The sequence below is a fragment of the Bos taurus genome, chromosome 8 (genome assembly GCF_002263795.3).
Source record: "Bos taurus isolate L1 Dominette 01449 registration number 42190680 breed Hereford chromosome 8, ARS-UCD2.0, whole genome shotgun sequence".
In the NCBI taxonomy this organism is placed as follows: domain Eukaryota; kingdom Metazoa; phylum Chordata; class Mammalia; order Artiodactyla; family Bovidae; genus Bos; species Bos taurus.
This window is the reverse complement of record NC_037335.1, coordinates 10,818,588-10,842,915: the sequence shown is the minus strand read 5'-3', so window position 1 is coordinate 10,842,915 and position 24,328 is coordinate 10,818,588. Positions and strand designations below refer to the sequence as shown.

General features: G+C 45.1%; 1 protein-coding gene across 1 annotated transcript in view; it reads right to left on the bottom strand.

Moving 5' to 3' along the window:
* The window catches only part of SCARA5 (scavenger receptor class A member 5), a 133,176-nt gene that overhangs the window by 86,820 nt on the left and 22,028 nt on the right, over positions 1–24,328 (bottom strand). Inside the window, exon 3 of the mRNA NM_001102499.1 lies at positions 14,292–14,420. Coding sequence (NP_001095969.1) covers positions 14,292–14,420 — 129 coding nt within the window. The remainder of the gene's footprint in view (positions 1–14,291; positions 14,421–24,328) is intronic.

Below are 24,328 nucleotides of genomic sequence, written 5' to 3'. Positions count from 1 at the left end.
TACCACTGCCACTCTATAGGGGAGGACACTAAGACTCAGGAAGCTTGAATAACCTGCCCAAGGTCACACAGTACATGGCAAAGCCAAGATCGGTACCATGGCAGTCCACCTCTAGCCCCTGTGCACTTGGATGCTGAGCAGTAGGTGGTGCCACAAGCTGGCATCTGGGGTGAGAGCAGTCCCAGATTCACCCATGTCTGCTGTCCTGGTCCAGGTTCCTGCTGCCTGGTGGGGGTCCACAGGCAACTGCCCTGAGCTTGGTTCCTCATCCAGATACTGAGAACTGTTTTCTGGAGTCCTTCAATTGTTTGAAGGATTAGATGACATTTCATATGCGAAAATTCTTTGAAAACCATGAAGCACAACCCAGAAGCGAACGATGAAAGGTTTGCTAGTGGTCAGGACAAGCCCCGCGAGGGGTTGGCAAACTTTTGTAAAGGGCCAGGGAGTAATTATCTTTAGCTCTGCAGGCAATCTAGTCTCTGTTGTTGCTGTGCTCAGTCGTGTCTGACTGTTGTGACCCCCTGGACCGTAGCCCACCAGGCTCCTCTGTCCATGGGATTTCCCAGACAAGAAGACTGGAGTGGGTTGTCATTTCCTTCTCCAGGGGATCTTTCCAACCCACATATTGAACCTGTGTCTCCTGCTGAGCCATCGGGGAAACCCCTGGTCTCTGAAATAACCATTCAACTCTGTCCTGGTAGCACAAAAGCATCTGTAGACAAGACACAAATTAATGGGTGTAACTGTGTGCAAATAAAACTTTATTGACAAAAACAGGCAGTGGCTAGATTTGGCACTTCATCTAAAAGAAGGATTCTAGGGGATGTAGCTGAGACAGGTCCTCTTCCCTGTCCCATCCAATTATTATAACAATTTGACTAAAGATCGAGAGAGCATATTGTCAGATTTGTAGGTGACCTTCCCAGGGGCCCACTTTTCTCATCTCAGGGATGGTTAGCCTCCATCAGAGTCAGAGAGACATAAAGTTCCCCCATCCAGTGGAATCTTGTGTGGAGCTGTAGGATGTCAAATCTCTTCCCCCTTTTTACCCTTCTGCCCTGGAGCTAAGGTGAGGCTGGAGTACTTCCAGGGGAGCCCTGACGTCTTGAGAAGGTGGGAAGCCCAAGGTGTGATGCAGGAGAAAGGTGGTCTCTCAGGAGGGGAAGGTTTAGGTTTAAGGCTGAAGGTCGGTGGGGGTCTGTGAAGTGTTCCCTGCCTCACCTCACGGGACAGCAGCTCATGCGCCTGGGCTGGCATGCCTTGGGTCCTGTCTTCCTGGGAGCCATCCACGTGGCGGCAGGCTGCAGGGAGGGGAGCAGCTTGGGATGCTGGCCCAGAAATGACTGATGACACACTGCTGCAAGGCAAAGCTCAGTGACAGAAGTCTGACTCCGGATTCAAACTCATCCAACAGGCTCCAACACTTGGCAGAAAGCAGCGTGATGACATTGAACTGGGATCACTAACAAGATCTGCATTTAAATAAAGGCAACAACAAAGCCACCAAAAGCCAGTTGAACTGATGTGGGATGGAGGAGCCCTCAGGAGGCAGTGTTTATTTTTAGAGAAATCTGGGCTTGGGGTGGGTGGGCAGAGGACCTGATTATTCATGACTGCCCAGCACTCCATCACTTGGAGGTGGTGTCATGTGTTACAGTGAGTCACTGCCAGGAAGGTTCATGCAAATTTAGGCTACATCAGCATACACAGAGGGTCCAGATCAAAGGTGATCTGGGAATTCCCTGGCAGTCCAGGGGTTAGGAATCCGAGCTTCCACAAGGGGCACAGGTTCGATCCCTGGTCAAGGAACTAAGATCCCACATGCCATGTGGTACGGCCAAAACAAAACCAAAATTGATCACAGCCCAGCACACCCTGTCCTGGCCAGACCACACCAGCAGTCCTGTGTCTAATTCTGTTTATCACTAAAACCTGTGGTATTCCCGGGTGGCATTAGTGGTAAAGAATCCACCTGCCAGTGCAGGAGACACAAGAGACACGGGTTCAATCCCTGGAGAAGGAAATAAGAATCCAAAATCCCATGGACAGAGGAGCCTGGCAGGCTACAGTCCATGGGGTCTCAAAGAGTCAGACACGACTGAACAACTGGGCATGCACACATGTTGGAAGGATGGCCATTATATTGAGGTGTTCAGTTTAGGCCACACATTAAATGAGCACCTACTCTGTGTGCAGGGTATTACACTAGGCCCTGGGAATGCAAAGACAATCAAGGCACAGTGCCTTATCGTGAAGGAGCTTTCTTTTGTACTAGAAGGGGATGCTCAAGATGATGTTAAGTCACTTCAGTCATGTCCGACTCTTTGCAACCCCATGGACTGTAGCCCACCAGGCTCCTCTGTCCATGGGATTCTCCAGGCAAAAATACTGAAGTGAGTTGCCATTCCCTTCTCCAGGGGATCTTCCCAAGCCAGGGATCAAATCCATGTCTCTTATGTCTCCTGCATTGGCAGGCAGGTTCTTTACCACTAGCACCACCTGGGAAGGCCTAGAAGGGGAGCAGCAGGCACACAAGCTGTAACTTATAATGTGCAAGACCGGGGAATCTCACAGAGGTCTGCAAACCAGGTATCATGAATGACTGTTGAAGGAATGAGGCTTGCTGAGCCTGGTGTTTTCAACTCACGGAAGAATAATCATGAGGGTGAGGGAAGAGCCTCATTGTGAATTGTTCCTGCCAGAGAAATGAGAAACAGCGAGTATGGGACAGTCGAGGGTGACTAGGACTGTGGCTCCTGTCCATAAGAGCAGGAGCTGTGGTGGCTTTGTCCATGGCTGTTCTGAAGAGCACACTGCCTCCTCTGTCTGGAAGTCAGGGGGGAGGTTCCTGCCCTGGGAGGGAGGGTGTTCACGGCATCCCCCTGAGACCCCTTCCAAGGCTCAGCTCCCAAGTGGCACTGCAGAGCTGGCTCACCCGCACTGCTGGAGACACTGTTCTGTTTCTCAGCATCCTGACCCCATCGTTGCCTTTGCAAGTCCAGGGTCCCTCAGGGTCTCCAGGCTTCCTACCCCAGTGAGTTTATTGAAACTGTGTGGGCTCTGAGCACATCGCCTCCCACGGCACTGGGCATGCCTAGTTCCCTCTGTTTATACACAAAGGCACTGGGTGAACAGGCAAAATGAAGAGGTTTCTAATCCTTTGCTATTCTGACAGCAAAATCTCTCTGCTTATTCCAATAATGATGATGATGATGATAGTAAAACCAAAATCATATCTAATGTTTATTGATCACTTTCTATGTGCCAGGCACTAAGAGTTTTCATGCATGAATTAATTTCATCTTCACAACAGTCCTAGCGGGGAGGTACCATTGTTATCCTATTTGATAGAAGAGGAAACTGAGGATTTGAGAGGTTAAATGATTTGCCTTAAGATTATAGATACATTCAGAGACACAGTCTGGACTTGAACTCAGAAATTTTCTCTCAAAATCCATATACTGAAGTGCTCAGTCGCGTCCGACTCTTTGCGACCCCATGGGCTGTAACCTGCCAGGTTCCTCTGTCCATGGGATTTCCCAGGCAAGAATACTGGAGTGGGCTGCCATATCCTCTTCCAGGCTATCTCACTGACCTGGGGATCGAACCCACATCTCCTGCATCTCTTGCCTTACAGGTGGATTCTTTACTTTGAGGCATCAGGGAAGCCCTTATACCGAAAAGAATATAACTCTTGTCATAGAATGTTTGAAAGACACATAGACCAGCAGAACTCTCCTTTAGCCAACTGTTTTTCAGATTTAGGTTTGTACCCCATTTGTGGATCAGAAAAGAAACATATGGATTGTGACCATTTTTTGCTAAGTGAACAGAATAGAATAAAAAATCATCGGTATTCATCACACATTTAAGATTATTTCAGTTATGAATATCTGTGTGAACTACTTGTCATGTGAAATGTATTTGTTAATGCAGGTAATGGTCAAAGTTTGAGAAATATTGATCTAGTCCAACCTGCTTATTTTGTAAATGAGTGTACAAAGGTTCAGATGGCAAAGTGATTTTTTCCACGATTACAGGGTGTTAGTGGAGGAAATGGGGCTAAACCCAAGTTTTTCTGACTCTCAGTTTATATTATCAAGCTTAACTGACTGCAAGAAAAGGCAAGAGTAATAATACTGATAGTGGAGAAGGAAATGGCAACCCACTCCAGTGTTCTTGCCTGGAGAATCTGAGGGACGGGGGAGCCTGGTGGGCTGCCGTCTATGGGGTCGCACAGAGTCACACAGAGTCGGACTCTGAAGCGACTTAGCAGCAGCAGCAGCAGCAGCGGTAATACTGTGTTTTGTTTGTGTATTAGTCGCTCAGTCATCCCTGACTCTTTGCCACCCCATAGACTAACCCACCAGGCTCCTCTGTCCATGGGATTCTCCAGGCAAGAATACTGGAGTAGAGAAGGGAAGTTACTATTCCCTTCTCCAGGGGATCTTCCTGACCCAGGTATCGAATCTGCATCTCCTGTGTCTCCTGCATTGCAGGCAGATTCTTTACCATCTGAGCCACCAAGGGTAGTATTACTATAATAACAATTATAATAGCTACTACTTTTATTGCGTTTTTCTTTTTATTGGAGTATAGTTGCTTTGCAATGTTGTGTTAGTTTCTATTGCACAGCAAAGTGGATCAGCTATACGTATACATATATCCCCTCTTTTTGGATTTCCTTCCCAGTTAGGTCACCACAAAGCACTGAGTAGAGTTCCTTGAGCTATACAGTCGGTTCTCACTAGTTATTGATTTCACGCATAGTATCAATAGTGTATATGTATGAGTCCCAATCTCCCAATTCATCCCACACCCTTCCCCCTACTTTTATCATGTTTAATGTGTGCCAGGCACTTTTCTAAATGCTTTAGATATATATTAGCTTATTTAACTCTAACAACCCATTCCAATCCCAAAGAAAGGCAACGCCAAAGAATGTTCAAACTACCACACAACTGCACTCATCTCACACGCTAGCAAAGTAATGCTCAAAATTCTCCAAGCCAGGCTTCAACAGTACATGAACTATGAACTTCCAGATGTTCAAGTTGGATTTAGAAAAGGCAGAGGAATCAGAGATTAAATTGCTACATCTGTTGAATCACAGAAAAACAAGAGAGTTTAAGAAAAACATCTATTTCTGCTTTATTGACTACACCAAAGCCTTTGACTGTCTGATCACAACAAACTGTGGAAAATTCTTCAAGAGATGGGAATACCAGACCACCTTACTTGCCTCCTGAGAAAACTGTATGCAGGTCAAGAAACAACAGTTAGAACTGGACATGGAACAACAGACTGGTTCCAAATAGGAAAAGGAGTACATCAAAGCTGTATATTGTCACCCTGCTTATTTAACTTATATGCAGAGTACATCATGCGAAATGCCAAACTGGATGAAGCCCAAGCTGGAATCAAGATTGCCAGGAGAAATATCAATAACCTCAGATATGCAGATGACACCACCCTCATGGCAGAAAGCAAGAAAGAACTACAGAGCCTCTTGATGAAAGTGAAAGAGGAGAGTGAAAAAGTTGGCTTAAAAATCAACATTCAAAAAACTAAGATCATGGCAACTGGTCCCATCACTTCATGGCAAACAGAGGCGGAAACAATGGAAACAGTGATAGACTTTATTTTTGGGGCTCCAAAATCATGGCAGATGGTGACTGCAGCCATGAAATTAAAAGACGCTTGCTCCTTGGAAGAAAAGCTATGACCAACCTAAACAGCATATTAAAAAGCAGAGACATTATTTTGCCAACAAAGGTCCATCTAGTCAAAACTATCTAGCTATGGTTTTTCCAGTAGTCATGTATGGATGTGAGAGCTGGACTATAAAGAAAGCTGAGCGCTGAAGAACTGATGCTTCTCAACTGTGGTGTTGGAGAAGGCTCTTGAGAGTCCCTTGGACTGCAAGGAGATCCAACCAGTCCAACCTAAAGGAAGTCAGTCCTGAATATTCACTGGAAGGGCTGATGCTGAGTTTGAAACTCCAGTACTCTGGCCACCTGATGTGAAGAACTGAGTCATTGGAAAAGACCCTGATGCTGGGAGAGATTGAGGGCAGGAGAAGAAGGGGACGATAGAGGGTGAGATGGTTGGATGGCATCACTGATTCGATGGACACAAGTTTGAGCAAGCTCTGGGAGTTGGTGATAGACAGGGAAGCCTGGCATGCTGCACTCCATGGGGTCGCAAAGCGTTAGACACGACTGAGCGACTGAACTGAACAACCCAATGAGGCAGGTATAATTATTTCTCTAATTTTCAAATGAAGAAAGTCAGGTAGAAAAAGTTCAGGTCCCTTGGGCAACATAGCTGATAACAGAGAATGGGAGATTCAAACCCAGACATGCTGGCTTCAGAGTCCATGGCATTAACCAGAATAAAGTACTGCATGACCCTGTCTATCCTAATATTCTCCCTGAAGGCTGTGATGCCAATACAGTAGATACCATGAAGTGTGTATCTGAATATAACATACCTATATATCTACGTCTTCCATGAGCCATGGTCTTGGACAGTAACTCCATATTTACCATGTCCTTTAGATACTTGGCTAAAACAGAAAAACCATCTTTTTTTGCACAAATAAGATCCCCTCCAAGTTGCCTTGTCTCTGTCATTCATTCGCTCATTCACATATTTAAGACAACACGCACTTGCAGCACTGAATATAGTAGGTAAGATCATTGCTTTTTCCTTTTGGCAGCACCTCGCCACATGTGAGATCTTAGCTCCCCAACCAGGGATCAGACCTGAACCCTCTGCGTTGGAAATATAGAGTATTAACCACTGGACCACCAGGGAAGTCCCCAGAATTATCTTTAAAAGACCAAACTGGGCCTAACACCCTACTTTGTTCCAAAAAAGGATTAAGGCAGTTTATGAGGATACATGAAATACTCTTAAATAACAGGAGATGAGAACAATGTAAAGGAAGAAAAAGTTGGAGACGCTAAATGAAGGCAAAAATGAGACCAGCAGAAAAAACACTTTGCAGGAAGTCAATACACTTGCTGTGGGTGGACCATGAAGGTCTCCAGGTTCCCATTTTAATTGCCTACAAATTCACACATCCTACGAGGGGATGATAGCAGCTCTCAGTTTGCATTAACTACCTCCCTGAAAGTGATTTTAATTACTTTAAGATCCACAGCCTCCTTTGGATGAAAACAAACTCATTCCTCAGGATAAGTACTTCTCCTTCTGAGACTAAGACAGGAAACCTCTCTCTACAGGCCCTCTTCATGGACATTACGTGACAGAACAAACACGGTCCTGAAGGGCAGCCTCACAGGATGCACAGGATGGCACTGTGCATGCTATTTCTGCCAGTGTCCCAGGGAAGGTTGAGGGCATCGCGCTTTAAATTCCAAGATGCATGATGGTATCAGTCATCTGTGGTATAAAGGGATATGGGCTCTGAGCACACTGTTCTCTGATTGCAAACTCAGGGACAGACTTGCTTGAAACAAAGTGATCTAAAAAGAGATGCAACCCAATGTTCATTGCAGCCAAGTCATGGACAAGTTGCCTAAATTTCCATTGACAGAGGAATCTATAGAGAAGACATGGCACAAATATACAATGGAATATCACTCAGCCATTAAAAAAAGAATGAAATAGGGATTCCCAGGTGGCTCAGTGGTAAAAAATCCACCTGCCAATGCAGGGGATATGGGTTAGATCCCTGGTCCAGGAAGATTCCACATGCCAACATCACAACTATTAACCCTGTGTTCTAGAGCCCGTGAGCCACAACTACTGAAGCCCTCATGCCCTAGAGCCCCTCCTGCTCTGCAACAAGAGAAGCCACTGTATTGAGAAGCCTGGGCACCACAGTTAGAGAGTAGTCACTAATCTCCATCACTAGAGAAAAAGTCTGTGCAGCAACAAAGACCCAGCACAGTCAAATAAATAAATGAAACATTTTTTAAAAAAAGAATGAAATAATGCCATTTACAGTAGCATGGATGAACCTAGAGACTGTCATACTGATTGAAGTAAGTCAGATAAAGAAGAAGAAATATGATGCCTTTATATGTACAATCTAAAGAGAAATGATACAAATGAGCTTATTTATAAAACAGAAACACACAGACTTTGAGAAGGAACTTATGGTTGCAGTGGTTGGGTGGGAAGGGTGTAAGGAAGGGATAGTTAGGGAGTTTGGGGTGTACATGTACACATTGCTGTATTAAAATGGATAACCAGCAAGGTCCTATACTGTTATAGCAAAGGGAACTCTGCTCAATGTTATGTGGCAGCATGGATGGGAGAGGAGTTCAAGGGAGAAAGGATACATGTGTATGTATGGCTGAGTCCCTTTGCTGTCCACCTGAAACTATCACAACATTGTTAGTTGGCTATTATTGTTGTTTAGTCACTAAGGACTGTAGCCTGCTAGGTTCCTCTGCCCACGGGATTTCCCAGGCAAGGATACTTGAGTGGGTTGCCATTGCCTTCTGCAGGGGATCTTCCCAACCCAGGGATCAAACCCATGTCTCCAGCATTGACAGGCAGATTCTTTACCCTGGGCCACCAAGGAAGCCCTGTTAATTGGCTATACTCCAATATAAAAAGTTAAAAAGAAAAGGAGTGCTCAGTTTAAACAACATTTGGGTCAGCTGGTGTTCAGCTCTCTCAAGCTGACACTGCCCCAACCCTCTAGCTCTCCAGAACCAGGCTCTCCTTTGCAGAATTTGGCATGGAGCGTGAGCTACTACATCATACTGTTTTAATGCATATGTGTGTTGTGTTTTTAAACCCTCCCAGAGCAAAAATTGTATCTTTTATTCCCCAGCTATAGACAAATGTTTGTGTTCCTCCCAAATTCATATGTTGAAATCCTAACCCCCAAAGTGAAGGTATTACCATCAAGGAGGTGGGGCCTTGGGGAGATAATTAAGTCATGAGGGTGGGGTCCTCTGGATGGGATTAGTGCCTTTATAAAAGAGACCCCGGAGAAATTCCTTGCTCTTTCCTCCACATGAGGACACAGCAAGAAGACAGCCATCTTTTAACCAGAAGTGAGCCCTCATCAGACAGAATGCGCCAGCACGTTGAACTCAAACTACCTAGCCTCCAGGACAGTGAGAAATTAATGTTTTTTTTTTTTTTTTTAATTTTACTCCTTACTTTGGGTTTAATTTGTTTTCTTCTTCTTTTTTGAATAACAGAACCACATTTATTTAAGAATGTGTTCCAATATCAAGTGGCAAAGTTCAACAATGCAAAACCGAAATTACTTTTGCACCAACCTAATAGTTTTACACATGGGAATGCGTATGTTTCAGTGCCACTCTCTCATACTTCTTCTCGCCTTCTCCTTCCCTGCCTATCCCCCACAGCCCGCCATAATGCTTGCGTTTTAAACCATCTGGTCTGTGGTAGTTTGTCATGGCAGCCTGAACAGACTAAGACACCAGGGCTTACTCTGCACTCACTAAGCACTCACGTGCAAGTTAAGCACTTCCTGAGGCTGTTGATGGCAATAACTGACTGCTGCTGTTAAGGAAGGATTAAGTTAAGGCATGAGAGGAGCCCATATTTCACCAGGAGCTCTTGCTGGTACAGCTCTGCAGTCTGCATTGCTGTAACGCTCCCTCTTTCCACCAGACTAGATCCCCAGATGTTCCCCTTTCTGCTGTATCATTGCCGTGATGGGAATTCAGATTTCTCAGTGGAGCTGTGACAGACAAGGAGAAGAAGACATAGGTCCTGATGACCACCGTTTATCATCACAGTGCTGTCTCACAACAGTCATGGATAAGGGTGAACCTCCTCTAACCCTTGAACTCCATCACAGGGGACATCTTCCCTAAAGTGCTAAATGGAGGACTTTCTGACCACATGACCATCTAATCTCAATTCTCTCGTTCATGAACCTAAAGCCTGACAGTCTGTACTGTCTAAAACATGAACCCAGAACAGAATGGAAACATAATAGGGGAACCAGCAGTCCAGGTAATAAAATGAGTTGAAGACATACACATAGTTGAAGACATAGAAAGACTTAGAGGAATTTGGGAAGAATGGCTGGTTCCTTGGGAAATGATGGAATCCCATGGGTATAGAACCTAGTGATGACGTGGGAGAATCAGAGGAAAGCTCCCAAGAGGATGCTGGTGGGGGGACGGATAGTTAGGTAGATTGGGTAGAAAGCTCAATTGAGAACAAATTTGGGGTAATGGCTGGATTAACCTTCTGAGAGGGGATGCTGAGATGTTGCATAAACACTGGTACAGTATTTGCCTTTAATTTTTAATACTTGGATAAACCAAGAAATTGAGAGAAGCCCATGAGAAGTTTAATAAGAGTACTACTTTATAGGGACTTCCCAGGCAGTCCAGTGATTAAGACTTTGCCTTCCAATGCAAGGGGTGCAGGTTCGATCCCTGGTAGGGCAACTAAGATCCCACATGCCTCATGGCCAAAAAATCAAAGCATGAAACAGAATAATATTGTAACAAATTCAGTGAAGACTTTGAAAATGGTCCACATTGGAAAAACCTTTAAAAAAAGAGTAATAATTTATGTAACGAGGTTTTAATTTTGTAATATTGAAGTAAGAACAAGCATTTGTTCTACAATGAGATATTATCCACCAGGTATTCAGACATGGCACTTACTGCAGTGGATGATTTTATCATCCAGTTGTCAGATGTATAAGCTTTGTGTCAATGAGGAGGTTTTGAAGCCTAAGACTGGTTCAAACAGAACTCCTCTTGTCTTAGTTAGCTAGGGTTGCCATAACAAAATAACAAGCCAGTGGTTTAAACAGCAGACATTCATTTGTCACAGTTGTAGAGCCCGGGAAGTCCAAGATCAAAGTGTAGGCAGGATTTCCTTGGTGGCCCAGTGGTTAAGAATTTCACTGCCAATGCAGGGGACACCAGTTTTACCTGGTCTGGGAAGATTCCATGCTACAGAGCAGCTAAGCTCGTACACTACAACCACTGAGCCCATGGTCTAGAGCCCACAGTCTGCAGCTGCTGAGCCTGTGTGTCCTTAAAGTCCATGCTCTGCAACGCAAAGAGAAGCCCACGCTCTGCAATGCAAGGAGAAGCCCATGCTCTGCAATGCATGGAGAAGCCCACGCTCTGCAATGCATGGAGAAGCCCACGCTCTGCAATGCAAGGAGAAGTCCACGCTCTGCAATGCAAGGAGAAGCCCATGCTCTGCAATGCAAGGAGAAGCCCACACGCAGCAACTACGGAAAGACCTCATTCAGCAACAAAGACCCAGGGCAGCCAAAAAAAAAAAAAGCACAGGCAGATTTGGTTGTTGATGAGGGCTCTGTTACTGGCTTCACAGGGCCCTGTCTCCTGTCCCCACTTAGCAGAGATCTCTGTCTTTCTCTTTCTGTGTTTCTCTCCTCTTTTCCTATATGGTCACCAATCTCATCATGAGAGCCCCATCCTCATAATTTAATTAGCTCCCTAGAGCCCGACTGTCCAAATACCATCACACTGGGGGTTAGAGCTTCATACATACATTTTGGAAGGGACACAATTCAGTCCATGGCCCATCCTGTGCCAGGTGACCTCTGCAGGGCACTGGAGAACATGTTCTGTCCCAAAAGAGGGAGCAGCCCCAGCAGGACATCTACCAGAAGGCCAGGCTAGCTCTGGTTTACTCTGAACCATAAATCTCCCATCACCTTGGGATTTAAACGGAGCATCCCTGGAGGTCTCCAATCAGGGCAATCGGAAGAAACTTCCTACCTAAGCTCAGGCAGAGCCCCTTTGAAGAACCACAGGCTTATCCATCACATTCCTAAGTCCCCTCTCCAAGGGACAGGTAGCTGGGGTCGGTAGTCCTTTATTGGCTGTTGTCATTGTTTAGTTGTTGTATCCAACTCTTTTTCGACCCCATGGACTGTCCATGGACTTTCCCAGGCAAGAGGTTGCCATTTCCTTCTCCAGGGGATCTTCCCCACCCAGGCATTAAACGTGAGTCTCCTGCTTGGCAGGCAAATTCTTTACCACTGAGTCACCTGGGAAACCCATCCAGAGGCCCACATGATTCTCCAGACAAGAACCTGGGGAGGTGACAGTGGCCAGGCTACAGAGCCAAGAGATAAAGCCCAACACTCTGCTTCATCAGATTGGTTCCAATCCACCCCCTAAATCTTCATCCCCCACAGGCAATCTGGTATTCATGAACTTCGGGTTCAAAGGTAATTATGATGATCAAAATCCTCCCCAGGTTTTCACACGGAATAACTAAGGAAGCAAGGCAAACTTTCCATGAGATTAGGAAGCCATGCACCACTTTCCTTTCCGAAACTTCCAGAATGGTCATCGTAAATCCCATTCAACTTCAAGACAGGAGAAAAAAAAAAAAAACAACTCTCGTGTTGAGCTGGGTAGCCTGTCTGGTTAGAAACCCTCCTCTGTTTTGAATGGGAATTTGTCTCGTTACGAAATCCACCCATTCACTTAGTTCTACCCTCTGAGACCACACAGAACTATGCCCACCCTTTCCCACCTGGCAGCCTGTCAGACACCAGAAGGGAAACTTCATTCCCCAGCAACCCTTTGCTGCCCAAGAGGTGATGCCCTTCCAGGCCTCCTAGGCCTTCCAGGGACCTGCCCCAGGGTCCCCACCAGCCTGGCTCTCACCTCTAGACCCTCTTCCATCACCTAAAAATTCTCACTCAGCCGAGTAGCTGTAACACCATAGCTCAGCTTTCCTGCTGCGCTGAAACACTTTCCAAAAATTCTGGAAATTTGTTATGGTCATGGCTGCCAAGCCCACAAAACCCAGATCCCAATCTCTCACTGAGCAGCCCAAGAACATGTGCAAAAAAAAAAAGAAAACCCTTTGGCTGGACATCATCTCTTGGTCCCTGGGATGAATCATAAGTTTCTTTCATTGTTGGTCTTGGCTGCTCCCCCCAGGTCAAAGTTGATGGTTGATGAGACAGATACCACCCCTAGTGATACCCTCTGCTCCAAGTGTGGAAATCTGAGGGCAAAGGCAGCACTGAATATCCCAGCACAGGGTCCAAGTGATTAGACTCATTGACAGAAGGTGACACAAGACCAGGGGTCGCTCCTGAGGGGTCATCTGCAAGGGTTTAATCTCCCTTTTCCTGCCCCAGAGGTAAGGGCAGGAATTAAGAATTAAGTCAAGGACTCCACCCGGCACTCCAAGTCAGCTCTGCGTTGTCAGAAGACTTTCTTTGACTAACCCCCCACACACTCGCCACCAGGATCTCCATGCAACACCCTCACTTCCTCTGTCTGCATATCCACTGGATCACCATAGCACTTGTGTGTCAATGTCACAGGCACCATCATAGTCCCTGTTGCATTCTGCCCTGAGACAGGACTCTGCCTCTGTGCTCCTGCCTTGTCCCCTAGACTGGGACCTCCTGGAGGGGAGCCCCTGGGTCTTATTTATCAGTGTCTCCGATCCTAGCATGGAGTCTGACACAAAGTAGGCACTCACGTAGGATGAATGATGCCGAAATGAGCTGATGCCTTGGCCTCACTTTGTCAAGCCTTTCATATCTCCATAGAGATAGGTGGGAATTGAGCATCCCTCCCTCTGGGTGGGAGTCAGGAGAGACCACCATGGCCTCCGTGCCTGTGTCCCATCATCTCCATCACAGTGGGATGACCTGTGTGTGAGCTGGGATGCTCAAAGTATGAGATCCTCCACCTGATCCCTTCCTGAGTCCATGAGCTCTGCTTCTTCCTGGTTAGAGAAGGTGGACCAAAATCCAGACCATCACCAGCCTATTCTATAAGCAGAAACTGGGGAGAAGAGCCCGGCTGACCTGGGGCAAATTCATCCCACCCCCAGGAATCACAGAGGGGCAGCAAGTTGACCACAACCCTGATTAACCTCAGCAATGAAGTGTCTTGTAACTATTTCCATCATATCCCAGGACAGGGGAACCAGCCTACTCAGTACAAACCACAGCACAGAGCTCCGGGGAGGCCCAGGGTAATGCACAATGTCAACACGATGAGTCAGGACAAGGCAGAAGCCTCTTAAGAGTGGCTAGGTCTCTGCTCTGGGACTTGGAGATTTCTCACCCTCACATCCAACTCACCCAACATGACATAAGCAATGCTGCTCGGGATCTTGCCTGGTCAGAAAGACCAGCCAGCTTATTCCTTTGTGGTTTCCATGGTAACAAGGGCAGTGTTTGGACTCCTGACTGTGGGAATGAACAGCAGAGGCTCCCACTCCCCATTTCCCATCCGCTCTCACCTCTTGCTCACTTCCTTAAAGGCCAGGGTGGCAAAGGATGCTCTTACCTGCTAAGATGAAGATGCCCACGAGAATCAGAAAGACCAGCAGGTAGAGCCCGAGGACTGCATGCTTCAGGGCTGACAGGGAGCCCAGCTGGGTACAGCAGCCACCTGCTCGTCCTTTGTGGCATGGACCTAACAAGAAGGGTAGGAAGAAGAGGGGAAAAGACATTTGAGAATTCCCAAAGCCGCTTTGCTCTTTTTGTCTCATCGCTCCCTGATGCATGTGGATGTTCATGTGGCAGCACTCCCCACCCCCACCTCCCGTCACCACACACACCTTCTGCACATCTGTAATGCAGGTGGAATGGTAGGGAGCATCTCAGAACTGTGATAAGCTTTTCAGCTTCTCTCTCTCCTCCCAACCTCTGCTCATGAACGAGCCAGAAGGCATCCCAACAGCTCACATGGCCATACAAACCCACCCTCCTGGAGCCAGTGCAAGTAGCAGAGAAAGCTAGGATAGGCTGCCCTTTACAAACGTTATTGTCCCCCGTGATCAGGAGAAGATGGAGAGCATTTTAAAAAGAGGTTGCAAACTCCAGGGAAGGGAGGTGGGCCAGGTGGGCCTGGGGAACCCAGCAGTGCATGCCCCATCTGGAAGCAGTTGCTATGTCAGAACGAGGGCCAGGTGTTGACAGGTCCAAAAATTTTAAGACAAGCCAGAGATTATTTAGAGAAATCTCCCTTTTTTATGTGTTGACAACTAATTAGGGGGGAAAAAAGACAAAGGAAAGGAAAAACCACTAGGGAGTGTAAACAAAACACATTTATACGTCAGGGCTGACCACCAGTTTACAACCTTGGGTTTAGATTTACAGGAAAACATAGTACAGAACTTCTTCCTGTGAAACTATTCAAGGCTCACCAGGTTCTGGTCAAAATGGAACAGCAAAATACCAGAGTTCTAATGGACCTTGGGGCTTCCCAGGTGGCACTAGTGGTAAAGAAGACACCTGCTAAGTCAGGAGATGCAAAAGACGCAGGTTTGATCCTTGGGTCGGGAAGATCCCCTGGGGGAGGAAATGGCACCCCATTCTGGTATTCTTGCCTGAAATATCCCATGGACAGAGGAGTCTGGCTGGCCACAGTCCATGGAGCTTCAAAGAGTCGGTCACGACTGAGTGTCTGAGCACAATGGACCCCATGGATTGTCTAATTCAACCCCTTCAGTTAATAAAGGTTGTCAAATGTAAGGGATAGACCCTGGGGTGAGGATGCCAGGTCCTGATTCCAGGTCATCTTTCCACGAGAATTCTTCTTCAACCCTCCTTAAGACGACTGCTACAGAGGCCAGCAAGCTCACCCATCTCCACCTCCTCGGTTGACTGACAGTGGAGAGGAAGAGATGCCATCCTGCCCTGACTCCCAGCATGGCAGATAAGAAATGATGGAGGGCTTTTTTTTTTTTTTTTCATAACATGCCCATATTATGTTCAATCCCCACCCCCTGCAAGGGAGAGTATTGCCAACTGGAGAACTGTTCATTGCACAGGGAGGCAGATGTGGGAGCCCAAAAAGGCTGACAACAGATGTTGAAATAATTGGTATTCAAAAAACATTTGTAGAGATGCTGTGATAGGACTTGCTAGCAGTCCAGTGGTAAAGACTCCATGCTTCCAAGGCAGGGGACACAGATTCAATCCTTGATCAGGGAACTAGGATCCCACATGCTATGAGGCACAGCCAAAAGATATCCAATTTTTATTTAATTAAAAAAAAAAGATGCTGAGATGTTTGTGATCCTTGGTACCTTGGGGTTCACCAGGGAGGTGCTTCGGGGGCTCCTTACTACCTATCAGGTAGCATTGCCATAGCTCACCAGAGGTATTGTTCAGTGAAGAAAATTTTCCCACACATTTATTCTATTTTATTGAAAATACTGTTGCTAAAACAGCTAAGTAGAACTCTTACACAATACTTCCATAAAACATCGGGTACAACTTGGAACAAGTTGTCGAGAAATACAAATTCAATTACCATTCTCGTCAACCCTCAAGTGTTAGCAAATTTTGAAGAGTTAACCTGATTTTCCACTAAGTCTTGCGCAAAATACATTTTTCTAATGTACGCTAAATCTTCTTTTCCAGAACCTTCTATCTCTTCCCCCACAGTATTATCTATAACCTGTTTTGCTCCTAAATATGCCAGCTTCTTGTAGCATTTTGTTGTTTTTGTTTGTTTCTCATGAGAACAGCTGGCTGGCCAGTTGCAACTCAGTAGAGAAAAGTTTATTTCCCTCAGAAACCTGAGTTTATTTCCCTCAGGAACATAGGCATAGCATCATGTATTGCACAACTATTTTTTTAAAAAAAATTTAAAGCCTTTATTGAACTTGTTGCAATATTGCTTCTGTTGTTTATGTTTTGGTTTCTTGGTCCCAAAGCATGTGGGATCTTAGCTCCGTGACCAGGGATCGAACCCATAGCCCTTGCATTGGAAGGCACAGTCTTAACCACTGAACCACCAGGGAAGTCCCTAAATATTAGTATCAGCTCTCCTGCTCTAAGCCCTGCTTCCTCTTGAGACGATGATAAGGATGCCAGCCTAGCTATCAGGAGGGACCAGAAGATACCCAGGCTGAAACGCCATTATCTTTATGTTTATCCCAAATTCATCTTGGGCTTCTCCATTCGTTGGCTTTGTTTGACCCCTTCCTATTTCTCTTGAAGGTTTAATTAAGTTTAACCAAATTCTGTTAACCGTTCCAGTTTCACTGGACAATTATATGTTCATTATAAAAAGAATCTATTCTCTCAAAAAGATGTTGATATAATTTTTTTTGCACATAACTTTTTTTACTAAGGCACAACACTACATTATACCTTGCCTGAGCTTGCTGCTAAGTTGCTTCAGTCGTGTCCGACTCTGTGCGACCCCATGGACTGCAGCCTACCAGGCTCCTCCATCCATGGGATTTTCCAGGTAAGAGTACTGGAGTAGGGTGCCATTGCCTTCTCCTGCCTGAGCTTGAGGAAGTCTATTGAGTAAGTTGAGCATTAATACAGTAAAGGATTAAGGGCAACAATACAGAGTCATGGATTGACTAGTGAGGCTACTTCATGATTTATAAAGGGATGGGTTAGTGCTAATTGCCATTCAGTTTGAAATTTTTCAGCTTGAGAAGGAAAACAAAATAATCAGGACCTCTTCCTTCCTCTAGGGATGAAAACATTTTCCTAAACCAATGAGTTACGAGGGCAAAGCTTCTTTTCTTTTACTCCCACTAATAAGAACATCATCCCTTGATTGTCAAGTCTGTGCTGACTTTCAGTGTTGGCAAAATAAGGGGAGAAAAAATCACACAGCCAAGAAGACTTGCATCTTGTTTTGTTGTTGCATGTTTGTTTCTAGCTCATTGTAAGAGTGGGTCAAACTGCAATGATACAGTTCTAATTTTTTCCCATCAAAAAAAAGAGGAGAGAATTCCCTGTTGGTCCAGTGGTTAAGACTCCACACTTCCACTGCAGGGGGCACAGGTTTGATGTCTAGTCAGGGAATTAAGATCCTGCATGGTGCATAGCCTGGTCAAAAAACTGTTTTTAATTAAGAAAAAAAAAAATGAGTAGCTCCCTTCTCCTCTACCTGAGGCTTCTGTCTAATAAGTGCCACTGGTGACAGGTCCCTTTATCCACAAACACACACATGACACAGAACTTCCTCTGAGAGCTCAGTCCTTTTAGCAAACTATTACTCTGTACATTATACAAAATCTGTTCTAAACAGAACAAGGGTTTCAGATGGAGATTGTCCACCAATGGTTAGACAAGCAGAACTCCACTGAATGATTCTGGCAAGATGGCTAGTGAATATGATTATAAGGGAAAGACAGGAGACAATATAGGGTAAAGACGAGTTACTAAATCTGCCCAAAACACATTTATTAATTTTTAATGTAGTATGGCAGCAGCATGTTAACTGAGTAAACCATTCAAAGTATTAAGTTTACTGGAAAATTGAAAACGCTCCGAAACCATGCAGTCAGTAATATATTCATTTATTTGACTTTTTAAAAAAGTAAAAGAAATGAGCCATCAAGCTATGAAAAGATATGGAGGAAACTTACGTGCCTATTAGTAAATGTGTGCATGTGTGCAAGGTCATTTCAGTCGTGTCCAACTCTTTGCAACCACATGGACTGTAACCTGCCAGGCTCCTCTGTCCATGCAATTCTCCAGGCAAGAATACTAGAGTGGGTTGCCATGCCCTCCTCCAAGGGATCTTTCTGACCCAGGGATCAACCCCCACATCTCTTATGTCTCCTACACTGGCAGACTGGTTCTTTGCTGCTAGCACCATCTGGAAAGCCCATATTAGTAAGTAAAAGATGCCAATCTGAAAAGGCTACTTACTGTATCATTCCAACTGTATGGCATTCTGGAAAAGGCAAAACTATGAGGACAATAATAAGATCAGTGGACGCCAAAGGTTGGGAGTGAGGAGGGATGGATAGGTAGAGCACAGAGGACTTCTAGGACAGTAAAACCATTCTGTGTGATACTATAATGATGGATGCAGATCATTGCACATTTGTCTAAAACATTGCACATTTGTCTAAACCCACAGAACGCAGAGCAGCAAGAGGGAACCCTAATGTAAGCCATGGACTTTGGATGATAATGATGTCAATGCAGGCTCATCAGTTGTGACAGGTGTACCTCCCTAGTGGGGATGTTGATTGTAAGGGGGGCTGTGCATGTGTGGGGCAGGGGGCATGTGGGAACTCTCTGTAGTTTCCACTTAATTTTACTGTAAACCTAAAACTGCTCTAAAAATTAGTCTACTAAAAAAAAGTAAAGGTTTTGACTTATGGATTGTTGAGATAAAATCTCTGTTGTTGTTCAGTCGCTAAGTCGTGTCCAACTCTGCGATGCCATGGACTGCAGCATGCCAGGCTTCCCTGTCCTTCACTATCTCCCAGAAAAAGAAAAATGAACATTGCTCAGTTGTGTCTGACTCTTTGTGACCCCATGGAGTATAGTCCATCGAATTCTCCAGGCCAGAATACTGGAGTGGGTAGCCTTTCCCTTCTCCAGGGGATCTTCCCAACTCAGGGATTGAACCCAGGTCTCCCACAGTGCAGGCAGATTCTTTACCAGCTGAGCCACAGGGGAAGCCCAAGAATGCTGGAGTAGGTAGCCTATCCCTTCTCCAGTAGATCTTCCCGGCCCAGGAATCAAACCAGGGTCTCCTGCATTGCAGGTGGATTCTTTACCAACCAAGCTAGTCTGCTCAAATTCATGTCCACTGAGTCAGTGATGCCATCCAACCATGTCATCCTCCATTGCTCCCTTTTCCTCCTGCCCTCAATCTTTCTCAGCATCAGGGTCTTTTCCAATGAGTCATCTCTTTGCATCTGACAAAACGTGGTTCACTGGAGGAGGGAATGGCAAACCACTCCAGTATTCTTGCCTCGAGAAAACCCATGAACAGTAAAAACTCTAACAGACTTTTATTAAGCATCCACTGTCCTGCTGTGGAAGCCATCTTTGGATGGCTTCCAGAGGATGCCACCCCCTTGCATAGTCTCTTTCTGCACTCCACCAGGATTGGTTTGTGTGACCAATAGAATATGGCATAAGTGATAGCATGTCACTCCTGAGATGAGACAAAAGACACTGCTGTTCCCTCCTTGCTTGCTCTTTATCTCTCTTGGAATATTCATTTGGGGGGAAGCCAGCCTCTATGTCATGAATACACTATGGAGAGGCTACATACTAAGGAACTGAGGCCTTCAGCCAACAGCCACGTGAGTGAGTCTGGAAGCAGTTTCTCCAGCCAAATCAAGACATCAGATGACTACACTCTGGCTGAGATCTCGACAGCAGTCTCATGAGAAACCCAGAGCCAGGGCAACCCAGCTAAGTTGCTCCCAGACTTCTGCCAGATAGGATTATACATATATAAATTAAATATATGGGATTATAAATATGTATATACACATATTTCTGAGCAACATTTTGGATCTGAAAAAAAAAAATCTTAGATGTCCTTTCACCCCCATGGCTTTCTCAGAAACAGAGTGAGACAAGAAATTTTTATTGCTTTAAGCTGCTAAGGTTTGGGGTAATTTGTTCTGCAGCAGTAGATAACTAATACACTATGATAGACAGTGGGAAACACAAAGACAGCAGCTGCTTGAGGGAAGGATTTTTGTCAGCATCATTTATGTCCAACTTTTCAGTTCCTAAACCAGCACAGGCATATAGCAGGCATTCAGAAAATGTGCTGAATGAGAGATGAAGATACAATCACTGCCTTTCAGATGCTCACATCTGAGGGGAAGAAGATGTATAAACAGATAACTATTGCAGAGGTGGAATAAAGTAGTATAGTGGGGTGATAAGGCACAAGCCAAGTGTGGTACTGCAGAGGCAATGATTCTTTGTGTCAGCAGCTCATCCCAGGGTCTGCTGGAGGAGCAGTAACTCAAGGCTTTGAAGCCCAGGCCTTCATAGATGGCTGAAATTTTCTCTTTTTCTCTAGCTTGATCATCTTATTTGTAAATTTGAAAACTATGACTTTAAGATGTAGGTTTATCAGATCAGATCAGATCAGTTGATCAGTCCTGTCCGACTTTTTGCGACCCCATGAATCGTAGCATGACAGGCCTCCCTGTCCATCACCAGCTCCTGGAGTTCACCCAGACTCATGTCCATCGAGTCGGTGATGCCATCCAGCCATCTCATCCTCTGTCGTCCCCTTCTCCTCCTGCCCCCAATCCCTCCCAGCATCAGAGTCTTTTCCAATGAGTCAGGTAGCCAAAGTACTGGAGTTTCAGCTTTAGCATCATTCCTTCCAAAGAAATCTCAGGGCTGATCTTCAGAATGGACTGGTTGGATCTCCTTGCAGTCCAAGGGACTCTCAAGACTCTTCTCCAACACCACAGTTCAAAAGCATCAATTCTTTGGTGCTCAGCCTTCTTCACAGTCCAACTCTCACATCCATACATGACCACAGGAAAAACCATAGCCCTGACTAGACGGACCTTTGTTGGCAAAGTAATGTCTCTGCTTTTGATATGCTATCTAGGTTGGTCATAACTTTCCTTCCAAGGAGTAAGCATCTTTAAGAATAGGGGCTTCCCAGGTGGCTCAGTGGCAAAGAATCTACCAGCCAAGGCAGATGACACAGGAGAAGAGGGTTCGATGCCTGGGTCAGAAGATCCCCGGGAGCAGGAAATGACAACCCACTCCAGTATTCTTGCCTGGAGAATCCCATGGACAGTGGAGCCTTGTGGGCTATGGTCCATGGGGTCACAAAGAGTTGGACATGACTGAGTGACTGAGCATTTGACTTTAAGAAGAAAACTGAAAACTTTCTTCCTCCATATGAGAACAGTTCTGAGGAACGTACCAGACAAAGCTGTTAGTTATTAAACATAGTTGTTTGGTCACACACAAAACCAGATCTAGAGAGAGAAGGGCACCTCCAAAACAAAGCAAAAGCTCTTCCAAGGTCTAGGAGAATCAAGGGAAAAGTTTTTCACCTCTCGATGGCCTTCAGAAAGGAGGGTGTCATCTCAGGAGATCAAAGAGCCAAGAGAAGGAGGCTCAAGAGCCTTAGAGAAGACTGTGGCTTCAAAACAGCAAACAACAACTCAAAAATAAGTACCAAGTGATGTGCAGAATGGGTTCTGCATGCCAGGCTGGGAGAGTTGTTTATCTCAGTGGGGAGTCATGCTTCCTGATGGCTGGCTGGAAGCAGTCAGTGGATGGTTTCTCAGACTCTACACACCACATCCACATGAAGCCTGCACCATTTTGCCAGAGCTGAGTATTCCTGGGCTATTATTTTCTTTCTCTATTGTGTGTGTGTGTGTTAGTCACTCAGTCGTGTCTGACTCTTTGAGACCCCATGCACTGTAGCTCTCCAGGCTCCTCTGTCCATGGGGATTCTCTACGAAAGAACACTGGAGTGAGTTGCCATTCCCTTCTTCAGGGGATCTTCCCAATGCAGGGATCAAACTTGGGTCTCCCGAATTACAGGCAGATTGTTTACCATGTGAGTCACCAGGGAAGCCCCATTTTAAAAAATTTATTTATTGGCTGTTGTGAGTCTCTGTTGCTGCATGGGGGCTTTCTCTAGTTGCAGCAGATGGGAGCGACTCTGTTGTGGTGTGTGGGATTCTCACTGCAGTGGCTTTTCTTGTTTTGGAGCACAGGCTCTAGATGCCCTGGCTTCAGTAGCTGTGACTCCTGGGCTTAGCTGCCCTGGGCATGTGGGATCTTTCCGATTAGGGGTCGAACCAGTGACCTTTGCATCGCAAGATGGATTCTTAACTACTGGACCACCAGGGAAGCCCTCATTCCACTTTTTTTAAACTGAAATTTATGTAAGAAGGGAGTTTTCTATCATCTTCATAAGTGGAAAAATTAGTGTCTTCCTATTACACTATTACTAATGGAGAAATATCAATAACCTCAGATATGCAGGTGACACCACCCTTATGGCAGAAAGTGAAGAAGAACTAAAGAGCCTCTTGACGAAAGTGAAAGAAGAGAGTGAAAAAGTTGGCTTAAAGCTCAACGTTCAGAAAACTAAGATCATGGCATCTGGTCCCATCACTTCATAGCAAATAGATGAGGAAACAGTGGAAACAGTGGCTGACTTTATTTTTCTGGGCTCCAAAATCACTGCAGATGGTGATTGCAGCCATGAAATTAAAAGACACTTACTCCTTGGAAGGAAAGTTATAACCAACCTAGACAGCATATTCAAAAGCAGAGACATTACTTTGCCAACAAAGGTCCATCTAGCCAAGGCCATGGTTTTTCCAGTGGTCATGTATGGATGTGAGAGTTGGACTATAAAGAAAGCTGAGTGCCGAAGAATTGATGCTTTTGAACTGTGGTGTTGGAGAAGAGTCTTGAGAGTCCCTTGGACTGCAAGGAGATCCAAGAAGTCCATCCTAAAGGAGATCAGTCCTGGGTGTTCATTGGAAGGACTAATGTTGAAGCTGAAACTCCAGTACTTTGGCCACCTGATGTGAAGAGCTGACTCATTTGAAAAGACTCTGAACCTGGGAAAGATTGAGGGCAAGAGAAGGGGATGACAGAGGATGAGATGGTTGGATGGCATCACCGACTCAGTGGACATATCTAATTATTAAAACAGCAAATTCACACCCATAGATCACTTTGAATACTGCTGTCTTGCATATAGTCATATTCTGAGAGTCACTGATGTTAGTAAAAGTAATTAAATCACAGTTCAATGAAAGTTGTGGGGGGAAGAATTTTGATGTACTTCACAGAAGACTTCTCTTATTGAGAAGCAAAACAAAACTTTTTTGTATGTTCAAGATAATAATCCAGAAGGTAGAATGTTGAAGTTAAGTGCCACTGAAATAACCATATCAGAACCTTGCCCTTACCTTTGGTACTAATCTCATTATTCACAATTGTTGATTTCCATTTTTGTCTTCCAAAGGTGTCCTGAGACTCACTCATCTCCCTATCCATCAATCAGCACACAGCAGAACCATCGCAATAAGTTTCTTTGCAAGAACAAAGACATGTGTAATCCATTTATTTTTGGTGCAAAGACTGGTTCTCAAAGTTACTGTATGCAAATAGTTGACACATTTCTGTTGGCTGCAAAACATATTTTTTGAGCAAAATTTTGGTCCCCAAAAATAAAATCTTGGCTTTCCTTATTCACCCATGATTTGGAATTGCTACTTAGTGCTTATAGAGGTGAATTGTGGGAGAAATTCATTGGAACTGAATTGACACTTAATCCTGCCTGAGTAGCATCATCAGGCATGGCTCTTCTTAGATATCTAGAAGCCTGAGCTGTTCCCCTGGATGTCTTAATTCCAATTCAATGATGAAATCCCATATCTATGGCAACAGGTACCCAGTTCTGAAGTAAGGCATTTGTCATTATCAAAACAACATGAAGACATATTTTTGGAATATCAATGAAGTCTCACTATTATCAGAGCTTCATTTTAAAACTTTGATTTCTCTTTAACAGGATACACACAAAAGGGGGTTGCCTAAAACTATTTATTATTCCCTGAGGTTAAAATTGTAAAG